This window comes from Rhinoderma darwinii, chromosome 1 (assembly GCF_050947455.1).
Source record: "Rhinoderma darwinii isolate aRhiDar2 chromosome 1, aRhiDar2.hap1, whole genome shotgun sequence".
In the NCBI taxonomy this organism is placed as follows: Eukaryota; Metazoa; Chordata; class Amphibia; order Anura; family Rhinodermatidae; genus Rhinoderma; species Rhinoderma darwinii.
In genome coordinates, this window is record NC_134687.1 from 509365416 (window position 1) to 509378475 (window position 13060).

General features: G+C 41.3%; 1 protein-coding gene across 2 annotated transcripts in view; it reads right to left on the minus strand.

The window, feature by feature from the left end:
* The window catches only part of DMXL1 (Dmx like 1), a 199971-nt gene that overhangs the window by 23994 nt on the left and 162917 nt on the right, over window positions 1-13060 (minus strand). Inside the window, exons 32-38 of one of the 2 annotated variants that reach the window (XM_075836306.1) lie at window positions 10722-10923; window positions 9921-10038; window positions 9021-9098; window positions 4834-4955; window positions 3941-4082; window positions 2696-2756; window positions 1880-2007 (exon numbers count right to left, since the gene is read on the minus strand). In XM_075836306.1, coding sequence (XP_075692421.1) covers window positions 1880-2007; window positions 2696-2756; window positions 3941-4082; window positions 4834-4955; window positions 9021-9098; window positions 9921-10038; window positions 10722-10923 — 851 coding nt within the window. Of the gene's footprint in view, window positions 1-1879; window positions 2008-2695; window positions 2757-3940; window positions 4083-4833; window positions 4956-9011; window positions 9099-9920; window positions 10039-10721; window positions 10924-13060 lie in introns of both variants that reach the window. The other variant, XM_075836297.1, reaches the window with a different exon arrangement.

Here is a 13060-nt window from a genome sequence, read left to right on the forward strand (position 1 = left end):
TGAAGGTGATATCAAAGAAGGGGTCCTATGTGAACATGTAACTTGGCCTGCTAAGTTTTTTTTGATTGAAAGAGCTTTTGATTTCTGTAAATATGACCTCCTGATGCTGCAAATTCAACAAATTACCATTTTAGTTCTCTTTACAACCTTTAAAATGTTTTGATCTCTGTTGTGCATAATAATTTGAAACAGTGCATTTTGAGTTTTTTTACTTCTAAAAAAAAAATCTGTTATCATTAGATTTGTTCAATAAAAATTTGCATTATACTCCAACGGTTGATGGCTTGAAGATTATACTGACTGTCATTTGCATTGACTATTTAGGAAAATCAGCGAAAAATAACATTTGCATAATAATTTGGAATGCGGTGTACTGGAGTTAGGGAAACAGCATAGTTACGCTGTTTCAGTAACTCCACATGTAACCAAGTGGCCGCTTGTTCAAGTCCCCTAGGGGAACTAAAAATGTGTAAAAAATAAAATAAAATGTTACATTAATTTTCAGGAGTGTAAAAAAAAAATATTAAAAGGTTAAAAAAAACAAAAACACCTTTTCCCATATTTCCCTAAGCACAATGTAAAAACGAAAATAATTTGGTATTGCTGTGTCCGTAAAAGTCTGAACTATTACAATATACCATTATTTAACTCGCATGGTGAGTTTAAAAATGTAAAATATCAAAATAGTTTTTTGGTCACCTTAGTGCTTAAAATAGGAAAAAAAAAAAAAAAAAAGTGATCAAAAAAATCGTATGTACCAAAAAATGGTGGCAATAAAACTACAGCTCGTCCCGCAAAAAATAAGCCCTCAAATAGATGAAAAAAAATATAATAAAAGTTTTGGCTCTCAGAATGTGGTGAAACAGAATAAATGATTTTTTAACAAATAATTTTGTTCCTATTTTCTGTTGTCTAAAACCTGGGTGCATCTTATAGTCCGAAAAATGCGGTATTACCACATAAATTGACACGTCAGATTTGAAAAATGGGGCTGCGTCCTGAACGTGCCAACTAGTCCATGTCCTTAAGGGGTTAAACGGAAGCCCACTAAGGTAAGATGAGACAAATTTATTATGAGGCGCACACATCTTAATAAATTTGTTGCATCTTCGGCTGTGAGTGCGCCACAAAGGAAAATCTACACCAGCTACAAGCTAGCATAGATTTAAGATATTTATGCATATTTCTAATGTCAATTACAGTAAATTCTGCCCATTTAAAAAAAAAAAAAAAAAAAAAGTGTCAAGAGCGGTGTAAAAGGGTAAAAAGTAAAAATAATTCTGCTAATAAATTCCGGATAAAGATTAGAAAGGTAACGTCCAGCACTCGATACCATAAAATCCCAAACATTAATTCAGCACTCTAAAAACAAAATAAAACTTTCCTAGGAAGGTTGCGCTTTCTGCTAATAAATTCCCCCCTTGTGTCAGCTTGATGAGTTGTGCCAACTGTTAACTAGATGTGTAGGTGATAAAAAGTCACAACAGAGCTCCGTGGACACACTGTATGTATTTTATTATGATTCTTTGTATTGGGTTGTCTTTTCCTATATGTGTTCTCATGAGCGTAGCTTTACTGGATTTATGAACTTGGTGGTACAGAAAAACGTGCCGGCTTAGTGGTACAGAAAAACATGGCGGCTTTTTTCCGGACAAAGCGCCACACCTGTCCACGGCTTTGTGTCTGGTTTTACAGCTCAACTTCATTAAAGTGAATGCAAATCCACACACAACCTGTGGACAAGTGTGATGCTGTTTTTGGAAGAAAGCAGGCATTTTTTCTAATCCGGTACAATCTCTTTAATAATTGCTGACTATGTCCTAATACGTAAAAACGAGATCTTTATAAAGGAATAGAAGACACAGAATAGAAGAAATACCTTGTTTCCTTGGTGGTTAAACTTTATCCGAGTTATTCTGGAATTTCCACCTGTCCTGAAGCAAGTTATCTGCTGGCCATGACCCCATTCAAACATCCTTACACTGCCATCTTGAGCACCAGTGAGATCTACATCAATACACAAGTAGTACTTAAAGTGTTGTGACGTTTCTTGGCATGGTGTCAATTAATTTCAACCAAAATATTACACATGGATGCAATTGCTCATACATTTATGACCCCAAAACGCATGATCATCCCAGAAATATTAACACAGTTCAATTGCCTCTTTCAGCTTCAAGCCATTACCGAAGAAGCACACCATTGATGGTAACGTTGATAATGCAGGATTGTGACCTGCGTATTCTTCAGGAATATTAGAAATCTAATGGTGTATTCATGTTACAACTATATTCGCTACAATTTTCCGAACAGAAGGTATTAACATTATTAGCATCAATGATAATAACAGTAATTCTAAGTGCAATTAAAAACAAATGACAAAAAAGAAATATAACTAAATACAAAATATAAAGACCACAGATGAGAAACCATATTCCCGAGGAAACCTGGCTAAAGTCACGGCTGGTTTTTCAGGCTAGACACAAACTGCTTGATGAAAACCTCTGGTGGGTCAAGAATGACAGGGGCTAGCAATAATGAACAATAATAGAACAAAATGCTGATGTATTGTCTTAGTCTTCTATATTGATTTCATATTCACAACATCAAATAGTAAAATAAGATGAAACACTATGTAACAATCCGCTCAAGTCTATTTCCATAAAGGACAAGATTATGCATACAGGTAACTCACAGTAAGGCAGGGTTGGATGTGATGCCATTCTTCTCACATCTTTGATCTGTTTTTTTATCATCTGGAAGAAACATCATTCATTTTAATTTCATCTTGTATATTTGCACAAGAGTTTGGGATAAAAAAAACAAAAACAAAAACACATTTGTGATAGGTTCTATTTAAAACTTGCCAATATATAAAAGTTGATCTCACATTTACCTACATAAATAGTATTCGTTATAAGGCTATGGTTTAACGTCTGTGTGAAGTGCTAGCATTGCATACAAATCTTCTGTACATCTGAAATGGCTGTAAATGAACAGTAGTATTAACCCCTTAATGACCAGCTAAATGTTTCCGTTTTTGCCTCTCTGCCTTTCAGCAGCCATAACTTATTTATTTTTTCATTGACGTGGCTGTATGAGGCCTTGTTTTATGCGAGAGAAATTGTATATTTTTTTTTTACGGCATCAATATAGGAAAAAGCGATTCACTGCATTGTTTTTCTTATTTTTTTATCCCGTTCATGTTTCACGATAAATAACCTGTTAGATTAGTTCTTCAGGCTATTACGGTCGTGTAGATACCTTTTTGTTTTTATGTAATGTGGGAGCAATAAAATATATTTTATGCAAAATAATGACTTTTTTGGGGACTTTATTTATTTTGTTGTTACTTTTTTTTTTTAATCCCATCAAGGGATAACTTTATTTTTTACTTATAAATGTATTACTCCTGTATGCTAATACATTACACTGTGTCCCTATGACACAGACTGCTATTAGGGCAGCACATCGGCTTACTGAACAGACCGCCCTGGGGTCCTTTGTAGGTCTCCAGGGCTGACTGAAGAGGGATTCCCCGATGTGTGATCGCATTACCGGAATCACTTTGATCATGCTGCGGTCACGGACCGCGGCGATCAAAGGGTTAAACAGCTGGGGTCCGAATGTTTTCCAACCCCAGCTGTGTTCAGGAGGCTGCTTTAGATCAGGTGCTGTTCGTTACAGCTGCTGCTTAGAGGATGAGCGCTCACACGTCGTTGTAGACTGGAGACCTGCATTGTCTGACATCAAAAGACGGTGGGCGGTCGGGAAGGAGTTAATGTGTATTCTCACCTATAGTTCAGAAAACGATCAGTGAAAACATTGGGTGACTCAATCCTTCCACTTGCCCGAGTGACCACTACACTTCTATACCTCTGTTCATGATTAAACTACAAAAAGCTACTATGTGCATCGAAATAGCATATCTATTACTTACCACCGATGCGCCTCTACCTGTCTGAAGTCCACCTAGCCACGGCATATTGATTGGTGTTCCAGGATTACTGTGGGTGTAAGGAGTTGAGCCTTGAACGGATGAAAGATCATCCCGGGTGTGTACAACTAAAAAGTCATCAGGTCTAGAAAAAAACATCATGATACATAGCCATAAAATCAGAGCTAGTAAGGAAAATAAAATGAAAGACAAAAAGAAAATCCATCCCCCATCCAAACATTGGTTACATATACACACAGCACCCTTAGGCATAGTTCACACAGTTTTTTGCAGGCAGAAAAAAATCTGCCTCAAAATTCCTTATGAAATTTTGAGGCAGATTTTTAAATTTCCAGCGTTGTTTTGCCGTTTTTTTTTTTTTTTTTTAGCATTCTCTGCATTGTTTTTTTGCCCGTGCAAAAATTATGGGCAAAAGACGAGGCAAAAAATTATTTAAAAAAAAGGAGATCACATGTCCCTCGTGTGGATAAATATCACGGGGACCCCCACTATTGCGGATTAGAATTTAAAGAGAAATGACACTTAAAAGAAAGGACACCCGGAAAAATCTGCATTTGAATGACTGCATTTCTATATTTGACATTGCATTTTCAAAGACAAAGCAAATAAATGAAGACAGTGCGTAAGATAGAAAAAGATGCGATTACCACAGCATGCTGGTGGAATTAAAGGCAGGGTCTTGTGAGGGCAAGAATGGGGCCGAGACCCCATGCGTATTGCTGCTAGTACGGCTTCATCAGGGGACGGTTCAGATGTTGTTTCCGCATCAAAATCAGCCCCCAAAAAAAACGGGTGAGGTGACCGTTAAAGCACAATGATCATGACAAGTACAGGCAACTATGGAACCTCAAAGAAAAGAAAAACACAATACATACCCTTTATTTTCTATTTCAAAGTCATCATCAATCCATGAAAAAATCTGGGTGGCCAAGATTGCAGACACATCAAGCTCCTGGATGTCATGACTTGAAGCAATTGCAATACAGTTTCTGTTGGCCTTTAGAAGAACATAATAGAATCCATTTCACAATCTATAAACAAAATACTCATCGTAGAAAGCCAAGAGAAATCTTGCAATGAAAATGTAAATGGAGAAGTCTAAATATACATTTGAGCAAACCAAGGGAGATAGAAAGTACTTTTTGCACTTAAAGCTTTATATACAGAAGGGCCATTAACATGTGAACGACTACCGTAACTCCATCCCGCACCTTGACGTAACTGTACACCGTAATCTCTACACCGCAGCGGCGGTTAACTGTGCAGGGCGTCTGCTCTGCATTCCCTGTTGCCGACCAGCAGCCCATCACCTCTAATTTAGGCAAATAACCCCTTAGATGCGGCGGTCGATTGTGATCGCCGCATTTAAGGAGTTTAGAGCAGATCGGCAGCCTCTACATGAAATCGCGGGGGCTGCCGATGTTAGCAATGGCAACTGGAAGCCAGACAATGGCCTCCGGGCTGCCATGCATGGAAACCTATGAGGACCACCCGGAGGCTGTAACTCATAGGCTCTCTGTCAGAGACTGTCACGACACAATGACCATTAGCAGGGGCATAACTAGGAAAGACTGGGCCCCATAGCAAACTTTGGACTGGGGCCCCCCTCCCCTGGGTATCACACAACCCCCCTTGTAGATAGTGACTCCCTGTAAATTCCGCCATACAGCGCCCCTGTAGAGAACGCCATACAGCCTCCCCACTGCAGAAAACGCCATACAGCCTCCCCACTGCAGAAAACGCCATACAGCCTCCCCACTGCAGAAAACGCCATACAGCCTCCCCACTGCAGAAAACGCCATACAGCCTCCCCACTGCAGAAAACGCCATACAGCCTCCCCACTGCAGAAAACGCCATACAGCCCCCCCTGTAGATAACGCCATACAGCCCCCCCTGTAGATAACGCCATACAGCCCCCCCTGCAGATAACGCCATACAGCCCCCTGTAGATAATGCCATACAGCCCCCTGTAGATAACGCCATACAGCCCCCCCTGCAGATCACGCCATACAGCCCCCCCTGCAGATAACGCCATACAGCCCCCTGTAGATGCCGCCATACAGCCCCCTGTAGATAACGGCATACAGCCCCAAACCCCCCCCTGTAGATAACGCCATACAGCCCCCTGTAGATAACGCCATACAGCCCCCTGTAGATAACGCCATACAGCCACCCCTGTAGATAATGGAATATAGCCCCCCCTGCAGATAATGCCATACAGCCCCCTGTAGATAACACCATACAGCCCCCTGTAGATAAACGCCATACAGCCACCCCTGTAGATAATGGAATATAGCCCCCCCCTGCAGATAATGCCATACAGCCCCCTGTAGATAATGCCATACAGCCCCCTGTAGATAACGGCATACAGCCCCAAACCCCCCCTGTAGATAACGCCATACAGCTCCAAACCCACCTGTAGATAACGCCATACAGCCTCCCCTGTAGATAACGCCATACAGCCCCCTGTAGATAATGCCATACAGCCCCCTGTAGGTAACGGCATACAGCCCCAAACCCCCCCTGTAGATAACGCCATACAGCCACCCCTGTAGATAATGGCATACAGCCCCCCCCTGTAGATAACGCCATACAGCCTCCCCACTGCAGATACCGCCATACAGCCCCCCTGTATATAACGCAATAGAGCCCCCCGAACCCCCCCAAAAAAACGGCCTATAGTTTGTTCTACAAAAGAGGTGCATCCCCTATCCACAGGATAGGGGATACATGTGTGATCGCTGGCAGCGATAAGGAGAACGGGGGACCGAAAGTCCCCCGAAGTTCTCCATGACAAACCTCGGACTTCCGGAGTCTGTACAGTTAAAAAAAATGAAAGGACCGCTGGTCACGCATGCGCACAGGCGCGACTGGTGCACAATTCATTTCTACGGAGCTGCCGACAGACCCCAGAAGTCCGAGGTTTGTCATGGAGAACTTCAGGGGACTTTCGGTCCCTCGTTCTCCTTATCGCTGCCAGCGATCACACATGTATCCCCTATCCTGTGGATAGGGGATGCATGTCTTTTGTAGGAACAAACCCTTCAGTGGCATCGCGCTGTAACAGCCGTAGCGGCTGCTAGCGGAGCCTCGGGCCATGTGGGGGGGCCGTGCCGGTGGGCCCGGCCATGTGGGGGGGGCCGTGCCGGTGGGCCCGGCCATGTGGGGGGGCCGTGCCGGTGGGCCCGGCCATGTGGGGGGGCCGTGCCGGTGGGCCCGGCCATGTGGGGGGGCCGTGCCGGTGGGCCCGGCCATGTGGGGGGGCCGTGCCGGTGGGCCCCGCCATGTGGGGGGGCCGTGCCGGTGGGCCCCGCCATGTGGGGGGGCCGTGTCGGTGGGCCCCCTCATGCTGCGGGCCCCGTAGCAGCAGCTACGGCTGCTACAGCGGTAGTTACGCCACTGACTGTTGGAATACATTACACTACATAGGTAGTGTAAAGTATTCCAGCAGCGATCAGAGCTGCAAGTCTTCTAGCCGTTAGTGGACAAGAAAAAAAAAAAAGGTAAAAACCGTTTTATAAAAGTGTCAAAATAAAAGATATAAGTTACAAAAACCAAAAATTATTTTTATTCCTATAAAAAGACTTATAGGAAAAAAATGAACACGTTAAAAAAGTACACATGTTTGGTATCGTCGCATTTGTATTATTTTTCCCGCATGGTGAACACCGCAAAAAAAAAAAGGAAAAACAATGCCAGAATCACTATTTTTTGTTCACCACCCCTCCCAAAATATAGAATAAAACGTGATCAAAAAGTCGCATGTACCCCAAAATTGTACCATAAAAAACTACAACCCGTCGCGAAAAAAAAAAAAAAAGACCTTACACAGCTTTTTTGACTGAAAAAAAAAAATCAAAAAAACAAAAAAAACTTTATGGCTCTCAGAATATGGAGACAAAAAATAATACATTTTCTAAAAAGTTATTTTGTTGTATAAATGCGGCAAAACATAAAAAAAACAATATAAATATGGTATTGCCGTAATCGAATCAACCCAAAGAAAGTAAAATTGTCATTTATAGCACATGGTGAACGCCATATAAAAAAACATTGCCAGATTTAATAGTTTTGTAATGGTCACCAAAAAAATGGAATAAAAAGTGATAAAATTAACCCAAAAAAACGCATGTACCCCAAAATGGTGCCAATTGAAACTACAGATTGTCCCGCAACAACGTTACTGAAGGGTCCTGACAGTGAATAGTGTCTGTGGCTGCACATAGTGATCTAGTAAGATCACTATGTGCAGAATAAATTAATGGGGAGAAGTGTATGACGCCGATTGGACACTTCTCTCCACAACGCCCACTTGGTCAAAAAGTAAAACACGCCCAGGTGTCCATTGCGAAACTCATTAGCATAAAGCTAATATAGGTCATAAATAAAAAACACTGCTGTAATCTACATTACAGCGCAGATCATATTATGTACATGATAGGCCACTTATAATGTGGTGACAGAGCCTCTTTAAACCTATTCCTAGGCATTTTCGGGACCATAACAGATGGCAGGATTTGAAAGTACATGGCATAGATTAAATCATCGTTGGATCTCTGGGTGGTGACACTTTTCGAAAATTGGAACGTATAGAGTGCAAGTGGATAACCAAACTAAAAACAAGCTTGATAGCAAGATAGGGCACTTATAATGTGGTGACAGAGCCTCTTTAATAGGCTCTATTGAAAAAGGAAACATTCTAATGTTCTATAGAAATACTTATATGGAGCTTGACATGTACTAGTTAGGAAACTTTATCTGTATTCAAAACACCACATAAGCTGTATGAAGGATTTCAGTCACATTCTCCGATGTTGCAAAATCTTTGACAACCCAGTCTCAATATCATCATCATCATGAATATGAAGCTTTATAACCAAAACAGAAGACATTCCGCATGTACATAGGACACAAATTTCTACTAACACAGCGACTAATTACTGCAGATAAAAGGGAAGTCCACTAACATAGAATGAAAAACATACAGTACTTATCCACATGTCTAGCACAACCAATATAAAATCTATAGAAGAATGCAGGAAAAACACATACTTTATTTACCGCAAAAGCAGTTATTATATCAGACTCTTTATGGATTATGCGTGCTCTTCCTCCTGAGGACGCCAGATCAGTTTCAGTCTGTAACAAGGAAAGACATATCAACTTGGGGTATAATCTTGAAATTACCTTCACTAATACATTGTATTATTTTGTTTTTTCAGTTTATTATTTTAACGATAAAACCAAAAAAAAGCCCAAAAAATCCCACAGTTGCTCTGTTCACAAATGTGTCGTAGCTTCCGCTTATAATAGAAGCCATGAAACATCGCTGGATCAGTCATACGATGGGTACCAACGGCGCCGGTCAGACCCTATAGATTTACAACATTGCTTTGTTCCCCAATACATAAAGATTGTTTTGTTAGGCTATGAAAAAAATTCTACAAGATGACATTTTGCTTTTAGGCATTAATAACCTGGGTTCAAAAAGGGTTAAACAACGATCATCTTACTAGACTGGCAAGGTAAGAAAACATTTTAAATGCTCCAAAATATTTCATACTGGAGTAATTATTTTTTGTTTCCCAACATTTTGGCTAGCATGCTGTCAGGCCAAATAGAGATAAAAATAAATGGAGAACGTATCAGTCACATTCCCCATGTTGTCTGTTATATGGGAAGCTTTCCTGACAGGGTTGGTAATTTTTTCGATAAAAATCTAGAATGCATTACTGAAAGAAGAGAGTAGAAGCTTCAAATCAGTCTAGACTAGTTCTGCATAGAAGTTCGCACATTAAGGTCATAAGTACACCGCTTTTCCTACATCAGTTCATATGCCCAGAATGATTTGATATTTTTATTATCATAGAGATAGAGATATATAGATAGATAAAGATCGATATAAAAAAGGTCAAATATAGAAATATAAACACTCAGAAATGTTTTCTAATAAATACCTACCTCATTGAGAGATCGTTTTTTAGTAAAAATATTTCGGATAAAGGTTTCTTGGATGCCCTCTTGTTTTACTAGGTATTGCCAAAGCCTCTTCACTGGCAATGTACTTGAATGCTTGGATCTAAATCGCAAGATTAAGGAAAAACTACTTAAAACGCAGTAATTAGGACAGGAAAAAAAGAAAGAAAAAAAAAGACTAATAAAACTAAAAACATTGGAAAGGAACAAATACACAACCAAGAAGTCCCAGGCATTCATAAAATAGACAATTATTAGTGAGAAAATCTCACCTTTCCGAGAGATGGTAATATGCTATTAAGAGCCTGGTGTCCTGTGCATTTCACTCAGTTCTGACCCTCTTGAAAGAATGAGGTGTGTTTATATAATAAAACACACACACACATATATATATATATATATATATATATATGTGTGCGTGTGTTTGTGCCTGCCATATACCCGTTTCTTCATGTATCTCAATTCAAAAATGAAGGATTGGACCCCATGAGTAGAACTTTATAACTAAGTGGAGTTGGTTATATGAAAGTATAGGAAAAAAATAAAAAAATAAGTATTTACACACTACACACTCTTTTGGGCTCTTTTATGAGGCTACCGTTTATAACCAAGCTATAGCAACTATAAAAAAAATTTTTGAACGGCTGCCAACTAATTCCGACTGACCCCAATCACTTATAATGAAAACTATACTATTCTAGGTTTTAATAATACTGCAAACCCTGACGGACTCGCAATGATGCCAGTGTGGATAGAGCCTAAGGTTTAAAAAGCAGACACACTAACTTAAAGGGTGTATTTGTTGGCTCCAGCAATGCTTTATGTCTAAGGATGGCAGGACCAGCAGACAAGGCCTCCTCTGAGGTCGGTATTGTAATGAAGTCTTGTGGGGGGCCCTCATAAAGCTCGAGTCGTCTCAAGAGCACCTGCTCCCATCTCTGCAAAGTCTTTAGTGCAGCATGGCAGAGAGGAGAAGCCACCGGAAGTTCTGGCAAAATAAATGAAAATCACTTCATAATAAACAGTATCCACATTAGGGTATGTTCACACAGAGTTTTTTGCAGGCAGAAAATTCTGCCTGGACAAATCAGCTCCGTTTTTTTTAAGTGGTATTGTCGCCACACGCGTTTTGTGATGCATTTTTTTGCCGCGATTTTTTTTAGCTCTTTCTTCAACAGGAAGTAGTAACCATGAACGTTTTTTGCTGAAAAACGCATCAAAAATCGCGGCAAACAAAAGCGTAAAAAAAGCGTTTATTTCCGTCTCCCATTGATTTCAATGGGGTTTTTGAGGCGGAAAACACCTCAAGATAGGGCATGTCGCTTCTTTTTACCGCGAGTCGGTTTTTCCGCTCTCGGGAAAAAAACGCCTCCGCCTCCCATTGAAATCAATGGGAGGCATTTTTGGCGCGTTTTCCGACACTGTTTCCGAGTCAAAAAAACTCAGTGTGAACTGGCCCTTAGACAGATTAAGAAAGAAAAAAAAAGTAGTATTAAATATTAGACGTATACACAGTAAAAGGGGATACACAGCTAATAACGGAACTGGAATTAATCGTTGTATTTTAGAAAATGGTCTATGAAAATACAGAAACACGCTATTTCAGATACACAAAGTAGGCATTAGGCCTTATTCACACGACAGTGATAAACGGCCATGTGACAGCTGTTATTTTAACTACTAGTTCCCTTGCTGGCTATCGGCGGCTCGATGACACACACTCACCGATGCAGCGCCGACTTCTCCTGGTCTGGTCGCTAGTCTCGTGGGTTCTGCGAAGGCGGCGCGATGACGTCGTCATCACCTTCGCAGATCCCGCGAAAATACCGACCAGACCTGGAGAAGTCGGCACTGCATCGGTGAGTATGTGTCATCGCGTCGCCGAAGATCCCGTAAAGATGAGAGGCCTTACCTGAAGAAGACAGCGCTGCATCGGTGAGTATGTAGGGCATTCATGTCGGGGCGCGTGGCATCACCTACAGGGAGGCGCGTGGCATCACCTACAGGGAGGCTGTAAATATTGTTTAGGTGAACACATGACCTTCCTTTGGGTGTTTTCAGGGAGTTGGGACAAAAAAAGCCAGACAAATGAAATTCATCAGTTTATTGTTTTTTTTAACGGCCATGAAAAATGGATGTAAAACGGACAGACGGATTGAAATGGGTGAAAATTTAGAGACACACTCATGCTAAAAGGCCATGAAAAACTGACAGTTGATCAGTTTTTAATGGACACTTTTTTTTCACTGTCGTGTGAATGTAGCCTTAGGGCCTGTTCACATCACCGGTTATTTCCGTTCCGGGGTTCCTTCAGAGGTTTCCGTCGGGTGAACCACGCAACGGAAAGTGAAAGCACAGCTTCCGTTTCAGTCACCATTGATCTCAATGGTGACGGAAACATCGCTAATGGTTTTCATTAGTCACCATTTCGTCAGGTTTCCGGTTTTCCGACAGAATCAACAGCGGAGTCGACTCCGCTATTGATTCCGTCGGAAAACCGGAAACCTGCCGGAATGGTGACCAACGGAAACCATTAGCAATGTTTCCGTCACAATTGCTCTCAATGGTGACTCAAACCGAAGCTGTGGTTTCAGTTTCACTTTCCGTTGCGGGGTTCACCCGACGGAAACCTCAGACGGAATCCCGGAACGGAAAGCGAACGGTGATGTGAACAGGCCCTTAGGCTGCTTTGTGTCCATTTAGGAAGCATAACAGCAATTGTACAGTTCCACTTTAGGCTATATTCACACGACCGTGAAAAAAAATGGCCATTAAAAACTGATCAACTGTCAGTTTTTCATGGCCATTTTGAATTAGTGCATCTCTAGATTTTCATCCATTTCCAGTCCGTCTGTCCGTTTTTAATGGCCGTTTGACATCCGTTTATCATCAGTTTTCATGGCCGTTAAAAAAAACTGATGCATTTCATTTGTCCACCTTTTTTTGTCCCAGGCCCCTGAAAACACCCAAAGGAAGGTCACATTCACCTAGACACTATTTACAGCCTCGCTGTATATGATGCCACACACCTCCCTGTATATGATGCCACACACCTCCCTGTATATGATGCCACACATGAAGAGGTCGGTGCTGCATCGGTGAGCATCATCGCTGCGCCGATAGCC